The sequence below is a fragment of the Hydra viridissima genome, unplaced genomic scaffold, assembly GCF_058129835.1.
Source record: "Hydra viridissima isolate aposymbiotic clone 2 unplaced genomic scaffold, HvirCarnegie_v1 scaffold_2, whole genome shotgun sequence".
Lineage (NCBI taxonomy): Eukaryota > Metazoa > Cnidaria > Hydrozoa > Anthoathecata > Hydridae > Hydra > Hydra viridissima.
In genome coordinates, this window is record NW_028324301.1 from 25,223,041 (window position 1) to 25,235,184 (window position 12,144).

Consider the following 12,144-nt stretch of genomic DNA (forward strand, 5'->3'; position numbering starts at 1 on the left):
AACAAAAACAAAAACACAAACAAAAACAAAAACACAAACAAAAACAAAAACACAAACAAAAACAAAAACACAAACAAAAACAAAAACACAAACAAAAACAAAAACACAAACAAAAACAAAAACAAAAACAAAAACGTGAGTCGACTGATTTCGCTCAACTGCCTTAGACGAGAAGTCATAAACGTTTGCTTGTGCCAGCAAATTGCAAATTAAGTTGTAAATGAACTGCACCGCAAAAGCTTAACCACAGTTTATTAAGCATATTAAGCCTTTGCTGACATGTTAGGACATTTTAAGCCTTTGCTATTATCATGAGGCTTTTGCTCCACGAGCCAAAAAAGTACGCTAGAGTTGACAAACTGCATCGCGGTCGAAAAGTGTAATTACGCCAACACTTTTATCCGTTTTAAGCATTTCGTTTTCGCACGAACAACAATTAAAGCAGCTCGTTGAGCTTAACGACGTTCGTGTATTTTTTTTCGAAGCCAAAACTTCGGCTATAAGTAGAATGAAGAGGCACTTCGAAAAACAACAAAGCTGTTCGCAGTCGATAGCAACGAGCGACAACATCTCTGCGAGTCTGGCATCAAGGTAAACATTTTTTTTTACATTTTCATTTGTTAGTGCCACTTTTGTGTACATTATGTATTCAAAAATTTCTTGCTGACGCTAGATTTTTCGTTTTCAATGAACAACAGTTGCAACCTCTAGTCGTTTGCTAAAACAGCTTGCTAGGACAACCAAATCAATCATATGTTGTGAAAATTTCTTTTTGTTCAACTGACTAAGGAAGATCGAGCGAACGCTTTTTTTTTTATAACTTGTTTGTATCATATTGCTATTAAGAAAACAGCGTTGTGTATACTAAACGTGACATAATTGGCAATTATCCGTAACTAAAAATAAGATAGAAATTACAAACTTGATACCATATTTTAATTACTGTAACAAAACTAGACGTCATCGCGTGAGAAAATAAATGTTTATGACACATAACCTATTTTTTTGTTTTTTTTTTTTCTTCTCTTTTTTCCTTTTAATCTCTTTTCTTTCGTCCAAAAAGCGTTTTGATTTTTGCCTCGCCACAAGCGATGAAATCGATAAAAAAACCTGCTCGGACATTCTCAATTCTCAACAACAAAAGCAATCAAAGTTCTAGCTCTCGAGCACGTGCGCCAACAGGTTGATGAAACCGTTCAAATATGCTCGATCGCTAGAATTTAAAAAAAGAAACAAGCCAGAAACAAACCAAAATAAAAAAAAGCCAAAAACAAAAATGGACATCTTTAGAACGCTTAAATTTTATAAAATATTTTCCTCTGCGTTTTTAACCAGCTAAACTGTCGTAAAGTTTTTTCGGTGCAGTTCATTTAAAAAACTTAGTTTTCAACTTTTAAACGTTTTAGACTTCTCGTTTAAGGCAGTCGAAAGAAATGAGTCGACTCACTCTCTCTCTCTCTCTCTCCCTTTTCGGTTTTGTTTTTGTTTACTTGTTTTTGTTTTTTCTTCGTTTGCCTTCGTTTGCCTTTGTTTGCTTTTGGAAAAGTTGTCGCCATGCGAGACTTAGTTTTTTTTTGGCTCAATTTGTGATTAAGTGAAGTTCTAGTCTTGAAAGTGTGCAAAGTGTGGGCCAATCTGGTGGCTGGAGTGATGACACGTGAATGCTGGAAATTCCAGACTTTGAGCGGATTCAGCGTACATAGAAAGAAAAAGTAACATTCACGTGGGTCTCTCCTAAGCTTGCCATTGGTCGGTCTGCTGGCCTTAAGTACCCCCCCCCCCCCCTCAACGTCACGTTTGCTCAACTTTCTCGGTCTTTGGCGCCCAAAGAAAGCTCGAGGAAGGATAAAAATGGCGAGGTTTCGGTACAGCGTTTTCTGTTTTTCCTATTTGTTTTTGTTTGTTTGTTTGTTTGTTTCGTTTGTTTGTTTATTTATTTAATCGTTTTTTTGTTTGTTTCGTTCGTTTGTTTGTTTGTTTCGTTTGCTTCGTTTGTTTCGTGATGTTTTGTTTTCCCTTCTTGATGGCACAAAACAGAAGCAAACAAGACTTTCGGTTATGTTCGGTTATATTCGGTTCAATAAAAGTTTGTTGGTTTCTGCACAACAACAACAACAAAAGTCCCTCTGTCCCTCAAAAGCAGTTTCTCCTCTGTCCAAAAGAAGAGCTTCTTTGTAATCGATCTTGTCTGAATGCAGCTCTCCTTTTGCCTATAGGTTTTTATTCCAACCCTTTTGTTGTTGTTAGTGCCATGTTGTTGTTATTGTTATACTCTGTAAAAGCAGTTGTTGCTGTTGTACTTGTTTGTTGTTTCTAAAGACACTGTTGTTGCTGCTGTTTGCGCTGTTAGTAATCACCCACTTGGCTTGTATTTTTGTTTTTTGTTTTTTGTTTTATTTATAAACACTCTCTGAGTAAGTTTTTATGCTTGCAATGAGTGTTTGTTAATGTTCACCCACTTTGCTTGTTTATAATCTATTTTATTTTATCAACACTCTCTGAGTCAGTGATGGTGTTGCTGTTGTTTTTGTTAGAGCTGCAATGAGTGTTTGTTAATGTTCACACACTTTGCTTGTTTTGTTTTTATTTCTTTATTTTATCAACACCCTTTGAGCCAGTGATGCTGTTGCTGTTGTTTTTGTTATAGCTGCAATGAGTGTTGTTAATGTTCACCCACTTTGCTTGTTTTGTTTTTTTTAATTTATTTATTTTACCAACACCCTTTGAGCCAGTGATGCTGTTGCTGTTGTTTTTGTTATAGCTGCAATGAGTGTTGTTAATGTTCACCCACTTTGCTTGTTTTGTTTTTATTAATTTTTTTATTTTACCAACACCCTTTGAGCCAGTGATGCTGTTGCTGTTGTTTTTGTTATAGCTGCAATGAGTGTTTGTTAATGTTCACCCACTTTGCTTGTTTTGTTTGTGTTTTTGTTTTTGTTTATCAATACCCTTTGAGTCAGTGATGCTGTTTCTGTTGTCGTTGTTATAGTTGCAATGAGTCTTATTAATGTTCACCCACTTTGCTTGTTTTGTTTGTGTTTTTGTTTGTTTTTTTTTCATCAACACCCTCCTAGTCAGTGATAGTGTTGCTGTTGTTTTTGTTATAGTTGCAATGAGTCTTAATAATATTCACCCACTTTGCTTGTTTTGTTTGTGTTTTTGTTAGCTTTTTTTTCATCAACACCCTCTGAGTCAGTGATAGTGTTGCTGTTGTCGTTGTTATAGTTGCAATGAGTCTTATTAATGTTCACCCACTTTGCTTGTTTTGTTTGTGTTTTTGTTTGTTTTTTTTTCATCAACACCCTCCTAGTCAGTGATAGTGTTGCTGTTGTTTTTGTTATAGTTGCAATGAGTCTTAATAATATTCACCCACTTTGCTTGTTTTGTTTGTGTTTTTGTTAGCTTTTTTTTCATCAACACCCTCTGAGTCAGTGATAGTGTTGCTGTTGTCGTTGTTATAGTTGCAATGAGTCTTATTAATGTTCACCCACTTTGCTTGCTTTGTTTGTGTTTTTGTTAGCTTTTTTTTCATCAACACCCTCTGAGTCAGTGATAGTGTTGCTGTTGTCGTTGTTATAGTTGCAATGAGTCTTATTAATGTTCACCCACTTTGCTTGCTTTGTTTGTGTTTTTGTTTTTGTTTATTAACACCCATTGAGTCAGTGATGCTGTTGCTGTTGTTGTTATTATAGTTGCAATGAGTGTTTGTTAATGCTCACCGACTTGGCTTGCTTTGTTTGTTTTTTGTTTTTTGTTTTATCAAAACCTTGTGAGTCAGTGATGCTGCTTTTGTTATTTTACTTGTAATTAGAGTTGTTACTGTTCAGCCGCTTTGGTTGTTTTTTAATCTATCTTATTTTATCACCACTCTCTGATTCGGTGATGATGTTGCTGATGCTGTTGTTGTTGTTTTACTTGCAATGATAGTTGTTACTGTTCAGCAACTTTGCTTTTATTCGTTTTTGTTTGTGTGTTTGTTAGTTGTTTTTTTTTTATCAATATCCTCTGAGTCAGTGATGCTGTTGCTGATGCTGCTGTTGCTGTAGTTGGTTTTTATGCTTGCAATGAGAGTTGTTACTGTTCACCCACTTTGCTTGTTTATAATCTATTTTATTTTGTTAACACTCTCTGAGTCAGTGATGTTGTTGTTGTTATTATGCTTGCAATGAGAGTTGTTACTGTTCACCCAGTTTGCTTGTTTTGTTTTTTTATTTGTTTTGTTTTTTTTTCTTTTTTGTTTTTGTTTTGTTTGTTTTTTTTATCAATACCCTCTGATTAAGTGATGCTGTTGCTGTTGTTATACATGCAATGGTTGTTGTTACTGTTCAGCCACTTTGCTTGTTTTTTTTAATCTGTTTTGTTTTTTCAACACTCTCTGAGTCAGTGATGCTGATGCTGTTGTTGTTATTATGCTTGCAATGAGAGTTGTTACTGTTGTAGTTATGTCTGTCATTTGTCCTTGTTAGCAAGTTCTATTTGCCCTCTCTTGCCTTTTTTCAACACAGTTTCTTTCTTTGAGTCATATGGTTGCGAGATCCTCTCAAACTCCATCTCTTTATTTATTTGTTTCTTTTTTTTTTCTCATTCTCCTTCTCATAATAGCAATCACTGTTGCCACCATGCATGTAATGCTAGTTGCTCTCGTTCTTCTTCTTTTGCTAGTGCAAGCTTTGTTTCTTCTTGTTGCTCTCTTTACTTTCTTCTTGCTCTTTTGCAGAGGACTCGAAAAAACACAGCTCTTCGCTGTAGTTGTGTTTCTCATCAATCCACGCAACATTCCAGGATTGGATACAGGCAGAAGAAAAAAAACTCTCACTAACTGTTTTCTTTTTTTTTTAGCTTAAACCGTTGCAAACAAACACCTGAACATGTCTTCTTCACAAGAAAACAACTCTGTTGTTGCTTCTTCTCCAAACTCTAAAGCAAAAAAAAAGAAAAGAAAGCAGTCACAAGAACAGAGAGACTTAAAGCTCAAAAACAAAGTCAGGGCCGCATTAGTTGCAGCGTGTGGCTCCGTAAACAGGGTTGTACCTTTCTATGGTACCAAGAAGAGGTACGCTGTTAGCTGTCCGATGCCTTTGTGCAAACATTCGTCCACAAGCATTAAAAGACACTTGACTAAAAAAGATCATTCTTGGACTTTGGATGAAGCTTCCATCTTTTACTCTGCAATGGTCAGGAAGTTTCAGCATGCTCGTCTCGAACGCAAGTCCGGCTGTCCAAAACCTTACCCCTGTTTGCAATGTTGGAAGTATTACGACCGACTGGACATACACTTGAAAGAGACTCATTTCTACGATTCCAAGATGATCAAACAAAAGATTGCAGAGGCAAAGCGATACGACAACGAGAAGCTCTATGTCCCTCAATTTATTCGACCTGCCTTCTTTGGTATTAAGCCAGTAGCTGAACAAGCGTCTGCATCAGGCTCTGCATCCTCTGCTCCTGGGCCTTCCTCCTCTTTTTCTTCTCCGGTTCTTTCCTCTGATCCTCTTTTAAGCTTGCCCTCACCAGTTGCTGGTTCGTCCGAGGCTCCTTCTGCAAACCAATGCACCTCTGTAGAAAACAAAGAGCTGAACACCGAATCCGTCCTTGACTCTGATTTCGATTCCTTAGAGCACTTGGTTTCCAGCTCCTATGTCTTGACCGAAGAAAAGAGACTCTTGTTTCAGCTGGACAAAGATGCTTTTCACTTTTATTACCAGTCAGCAGATGAGCTCTTCAGAGACTTTGAAAAGTGGCTTGTGGTAGCCAACAACAACACTTGGTCACAAGCAAAAATCTACAAAAATGCAGTTGTGGAAATATTGACTTGTTGTGACAGCACGTTGACGCTGCACCCAAACGCCCTCACCAATTCCAATGTTTTGGAGGATAGATACTTCTCCTTGCACTTTAAGAAAATTCAGCTCAATTCCAAGCTGAGTGAACTTGACCAAACAAAAGCCATGTCTTGTCACACGTTGTACAACCGCCTCGTCTCCCTTTGTCTCCTGTTTCGTTTCAGTGAAGCCAGAAACGTCTATTTCGGACTTTCTCATGAGGCCATCCGACGTTTGCGCTGCAAGGTGGATGAGTTGCGAAAAGTGCTGAGGCCCTTTCGTTCTTTGAGGAGGAGCCTTGTGAAAAGAAGAAAAAGCATCAACATCATCAATGTCAGTTTGCTGACCGAATATGGCAAGTCTGCATACGTAAGAGACTTAGTGGAATCGATTAGAAAGGCGTCTCTTCCGCTGACTAGAGACAATGCTGTGTCTCTACGAAACCATCTTCTGCTCTCTGTCACTGTAATTAACAGTTTAAGAAAATCTAACATTGCTCTTTTAAACATTAGAGACTACATGGCTGCTGAGAAGAGTGAGTGTGGATATTGCATTGTGCAAGAGCGCTACAAAACAGCATACAAGTACGGAGCCAAAAACATTCTAGTGCCGAACGACTTGAAAGTGTTGATCGATATTTATTTGCTGAGATACAGAGACCTTCTTGTCAACGACTCTCACTACATGGCTGCAGACACCAAGACTGTTTTGGAGTTGAGCGACTGCTACAGGCCCCTTTTTCCTTCGGTGAGAGCCAACAAAGACGAAGGTGTGACACTAGGTGCAACTAGAGTGCCTGTTTACCAGATGGGTTCCTCTGCTATCACCTCTAGCCTGACGTCCTGCTTCAGAAAAAGCCAAGTAAACATTCCCATGAAGCGTCTTACTCCCACTTGCATTCGCGGTTCGATAGCCACTTACTTTGCCAACAACAGCAAAGAAGATCGCGAGCGGTTTGCTACACTCTACATGAAGCACAGCAGACACACAATGGATAGCTTTTATGTGTCCCAGTGGAACGCTGCAGAGGAGTTGCGCTTTGCCCTGGGCATCGGACAGTCCTTCGGAGTCATAGAGTCTTTGACTGTTGAAAAGTCTGAGAGACCACCAAAGGAGGAGAAGGATGTGATGGACTGGCTCCGAACTAATGCAGAGGAGTACGGTTTTCATGATGTTGAGGACATTTTTGAGGAAGATTCAGACTCCGGTTCTGACTCTGAAGAATGTGCTGCTACTTTCGGTTGTACCACAGTGGTTCCATTTTCTCCAGCTGTAGAAAACAATGCTCCTTTAGAGGACAGCAACGAACATGTTGTAGATTTCTTGTGTGAACCTAGCTCAACTCCTGTTTCGTCTGTTCCTTCTGAACAAACAATCGCTGGTCCAGTTCTTGAACTATCCTCTGCTCTTGCACAACTAGTTCCTAATGAACAAGCTGTTTGTATGGATGTAGATCAGACTCTAGCTGTTCCTGTTGGCACAGCTTGTTCTCCTCTTGCATTAACATTATTTCCTGATGAACCGGATTTTATTGAACACCATGCACAACTTTCTCCAGTTTACTTTAGTGAGCAAGTGGTTGCCAAACCTGTTTCTGCTGCTCCTGCTGAACAAGTTGCTTTCAGTCCTTCAAAAGAGGTTTTTTCTGTTCTGCTGGAAACAGTGTCTAATGTTGCTTCACAGCAAGATAATCTTATGGCTGTCACACGTGTTTTCCATGCTCCTCCTGAAGCTGCTCTTCTTGAACCTGCTCTTCTTGAACCTGCTCTTCTTGAACCTGCTCATAAGCAAGTGGTTGCCAAACCTGTTCATGTTGCTCCTTCTCTGCAAGTTGTTTTTAATCCTTCAAAAGAGGTCTTTTCTGTTCCTCTGGCTCCTAATCTTGTTGCTCGTCAGCAAACGATGGCCAAACCCAGTTTGTTTCTTTCAGCTGTTCCAGTCCAACAGGCTGGTACTGTTCTTGAAAAACAGCCCTCACCTGGTGCTGTTCAATCTGTTGGTAGTCTATTTAGCCAAAGTCTTGCTTGTACATCCAGAGGTAAATTCTTTTTGATTTTTGATTTTTATGCAAATCTCAACACGCTTTCAAAAAATAAAAATGCCCAAATTAACTCCTTGCCCTATTGTTATTGTTAAAGCTGTAAAAAAAAAAAAAAAAAAGAAAAACAATAAAAAAAACAAAAAAAAAACAAAAAAAACAACACAGAAGTGTGTATGTATTTGTTGCAGGACTAATTCTGTGATTGCTTAAATGTTTACACAAGTGAATGATACTAAAACTGATTATGTTTTAGAAGTAAAAGATCCAAGAAGAAAAAAAATCAAGTTGGAAATGCCATCTTTTACTCAAGAACACATCGGTAATGTAAAACCTAATTTATACAAACATATATAAACACAAACCTCTTCTTGCACAATTTCAGATGGTTAACTGTTAATAAAAACTTGCCATCATTGCTAAGTGCACTTTTAGAAAGTTGTGTCTACCCGATTTCTAATGATGAAGTTAGAAACTTCACCGTTAGAAATCATGCACAGCTTGTTATTATCTCTAACACTTAGAAACTGTTGATGGTTTTTTTATGAATTAGAAAAATGAACATGGTTTTATTTTATTTCAGGATCAACTCAGCCAAGAACAAAGGAAAACAAAGCAGAAGTTAGCCAATGCCAATTAGGTAATCTTTCAAAAACCAGTTGTTGCTATCAGTGCAAACAATAAGGTCAACAAAAAAAAACAAATAAAAAAACAAAATTAATCTTGTCATGCTTCAGAACCAAATGAATATTCGATTTAATCTCTTTGTGTTATGACTTGAGTTTGTAAAATTTTAGATGAAATAGTTGAAAAGCTGAATGCTTGCCCTGGCCACAACGAATGGTTCAACACCAGAAGTTTTCCACGATGTGCAGCTTTGGTGTTGGCATACATCTTGCAAGACGTGTTTACAGATGTAAGCTCAAGTTGCTCGTACAAAGATTACCTTGGCATCTTGGCAAATCATAGCAGTGACAAGCTCATTCATGTCTTGCAAAAGTACTCCTACCGAAGCCATATTAAAGACAAAATTAAAAACATGAAGCTAAAAATTCAAAAAGAGGGTAGTTTAGAAAAGTTTGTTCAATATGGCAATATAGTGAGACCATTTATGTAGTTTAGAAAAGTTTGTTCAGTTTGGCAATAAAGATGGGCCTTTTGTGTAGTTTGTTTTCTCTATGCTTTTGCAAATATATTTATCTGTTTCGCTAAATACATAATAAACAAGAAGTTCTGTTAAACTGTTCTCACATTTCTTATTTAAAGATAGTTCAAACTTTTTTTATCTTTAAAAAAAAAAAAAAGTCGTTTTGTTATTCTGTTAACACTTTTAATAGAGTTGCATTTAGAATTATTTCTGATGTTTTTAAGAGTTTGTTAAAAAGCAAATTAATATTTTCTGTGATGTTAAACTGCATAAGTGAAATTTAAAAAAGGAAAACTGCTCCAACCATTTTTCGGAAAAAGAAATCAAAAAGTTCCTTATTTTAAAAGATCTAGACATCCATTTCTTCTTCAGCAAAATAGCGAGGCTTTTTTTATGAACTCTTACTCTCTATTTTTTCATATATTTACACAAAGGATTTTATTTAGTTCAATGTAAACATACATAGAAGTATATTATGTTTTTTTTTTGTTTTTTTTTTTTTTTATGGTGTCTAACTTTTGTTTCACTTCTATTTTATTTTACGTTTATCTTGTATTTTATCATGCCTTATTGGTTTTTGCGTTTTGTGATGTCAAGCTGCGTAAGCTAAACTTAAAAGAGGAAAACTACGCTAACTTTTCTTTGAAAAAATATTCAAAAAGTACCTTAAAAGAGAAAGCACACGAATTTAAAAAGTTGTATCTTGCCATCCAATTCTTCTTCTGCAAAGTAGTGAGGCTTTTGCTCTCTAACTTATCTCTATTTACGCAAAGGGTTTTATTTCAATGTAAACACGTATAAAAGAATACTTTGTTAAAAATAATGTTAAAGGAGTTGCGTAAAAAAAACGTCTGAATAAACTTTCTTTACAAAAAAAAACAACTAAGAAACAAGCGCGCCTAAGAAAAACCAGATCGCGATTCACTAAGTCAATAGACGAAAGAAACAAACTTTAAAAAGTCTTTCTAGACAACAAATTCTATTTTTGGCAATGCAGTTTTTGTATTTATGCAACCTATCTTTTGTTTCACTTCTACTTTATTTTACGTTTACCTTGTATTTTGTCTTGCCTTTTTGCGTTTTGTGATGTCAAGCTACATAATCTAAACTTAAAAGAGGAAAACTAGGCTAGTAGAATATTATGTTGTTGGTTTTATATGCAGCCTAACTTTAGTTTCATCTATATTTTGTTTTGCGTTTATCTTATATTTTATCTTGTCTTTTTGAGTTTTGTGTTTTGTGATGTCAAGCTACATAAGCTAAACTTTAAAGAGGAAAACTACGCTAACCTTTTTTTGAAAAACTATTCAAAAACTACCTTTAACAAAGTAGCGGGGCTTTTTATGCACTTTTACTCTCTAACATACCTATATTTGCGCAGAGGATTTTATTTAACTCAATGTAAACATACGTAGAAAAATATTGTTACCCGTTTATTTTATGCAGCCTAACTTTAGCTTCATCTGTATTTTATTTTACGTTTATCTTATATTTTATTTTGTCTTTTTGAGTTTTGTGCTTTGTGATGTCAAGCTACATAAGCTAATGTTAAAAGAGGAAAACTACGCTAACCTTTTTTTGAAAAACTATTCAAAAACAACCTTTAACAAAGTAGCGAGGCTTTTTATGCACTTTTACTCTCTAACATACCTATATTTGCGCAGAGGATTTTATATAACTCAATGTAAACATACATAGAAAAATATTGTTACCCGTTTATTTCATGCAGCCTAACTTTAGCTTCATCTACATTTTATTTTACGTTTATCTTATATTTTATTTTGTCTTTTTGAGTTTTGTGTTTTGTGATGTCAAGCTACATAAGCTAATGTTAAAAGAGGAAAGCTACGCTAACCTTTCTTTGAAAAACTGTTCAAAAACTACCTTAGACATAATCTAGATTTAAAAGAGGAAGACTACGCTATTTTTGCTTTGAAAAAACTTTCGAAAACTACCTTAATCGATAGAGATAGCACACGATTTTAAAATGTTGTATCTAGTCATGCACTTCTTTTACACCAAAGTAGCGAGGCTTTCTATGCACTTTTACTCTCTAACATAGCTATTTTTGCGCAAACGGTTTTATTTATTTCAATTTAAACATGCCTAGTAGATTATTATGTTGTTGGTTTTTTATGCAGCCTAACTTTAGTTTCATCTATATTTTATTTTGCGTTTATCTTATATTTTATCTTGTCTTTTTGAGTTTTATATTTTGTGATGTCAAGCTACATAAGCTAAACTTTAAAGAGGAAATTTACGCTAACCTGTCTTTGAAAAACTATTCAAAAACTACCTTTAACAAAGTAGCGAGGCTTTTTATGCCTTTTTACTCTCTAGCATACCTATATTTGCGCAGAGGGTTTTATTTAATTCAACTTAAACATACCTGTTAGATTATTATGTTGTTGGTTTTTTATGCAGTCTAACTTAAGCTACATCTATTTTTCATGTTACGTTTGTCTTATATTTTATTTTATGTTTTTGTGTTCTGTGATGTCAAGCTACATAAGCTAATGTTAAAAGAGGAAAGCTACGCTAACCTTTCTTTGAAAAACTATTCGAAATCTATTTTTGAGATAATCTAGATTTAAAAGAGGAACACTACGCTAATTTTGCTTTGAAAAAACTCTCGAAAACTACCTTATTCGATAGAGATAGCACACAAATTTAAAAAAGTGTATCTAGTCATCCACTTCTTCTACAGCAAAGTAGCGAGGCTTTCTATGCACTTTTACTCTCTAACATTATGCATTTTACTCTCTATTTTTGCGCAAAGGGTTTTATTTAATTCAATTTAAACATGCCTAGTAGATATTTTATGTTGTTGGTTTTTTATGCAGCCTAACTTTAGCTACATCTATTTGTCTTATATTTTATTTTATGTTTTTGTGTTCTGTGATGTCAAGCTACATAAGCTAATGTTAAAAGAGGAAAGCTACGCTAACTTTTCTTTGAAAAACTATTCAAAATCTACCTTTGAGATAATCTAGATTTAAAAGAGGAACACTACGCTAATTTTGCTTTGAAAAAACATTCGAAAACTACCTTATATTTTATCTTGCCTTTGTTAGTTTTGTGTTTTATTATGTCAAGCTTCATAATCTAATCTTAAAAGAGGAAAACTGCGCTAACTT

At 35.5% G+C, this 12,144-nt stretch overlaps 1 protein-coding gene across 2 annotated transcripts; it reads left to right on the top strand.

Moving 5' to 3' along the window:
• Nucleotides 1–1,793: 1,793 nt before the first annotated feature.
• On the top strand, nt 1,794–9,164 carry LOC149892596 (uncharacterized). 2 transcript variants are annotated; one of them, XM_090077735.1, is made up of 5 exons: nt 1,794–1,865; nt 4,840–7,860; nt 8,117–8,182; nt 8,444–8,500; nt 8,658–9,164. In XM_090077735.1, exons 2-5 carry the CDS (start codon nt 4,869–4,871, stop codon nt 8,975–8,977), a joined length of 3,435 nt encoding a protein of 1,144 aa, XP_089933861.1. In that variant the 5' UTR covers nt 1,794–1,865; nt 4,840–4,868; the 3' UTR covers nt 8,978–9,164. The 2 variants fall into 2 exon arrangements, with proteins under 2 accessions (XP_089933861.1, XP_089933862.1); XM_090077736.1 differs by having other exon boundaries at nt 1,827–7,860.
• The last annotated feature ends 2,980 nt before the right edge of the window (nt 9,165–12,144 follow it).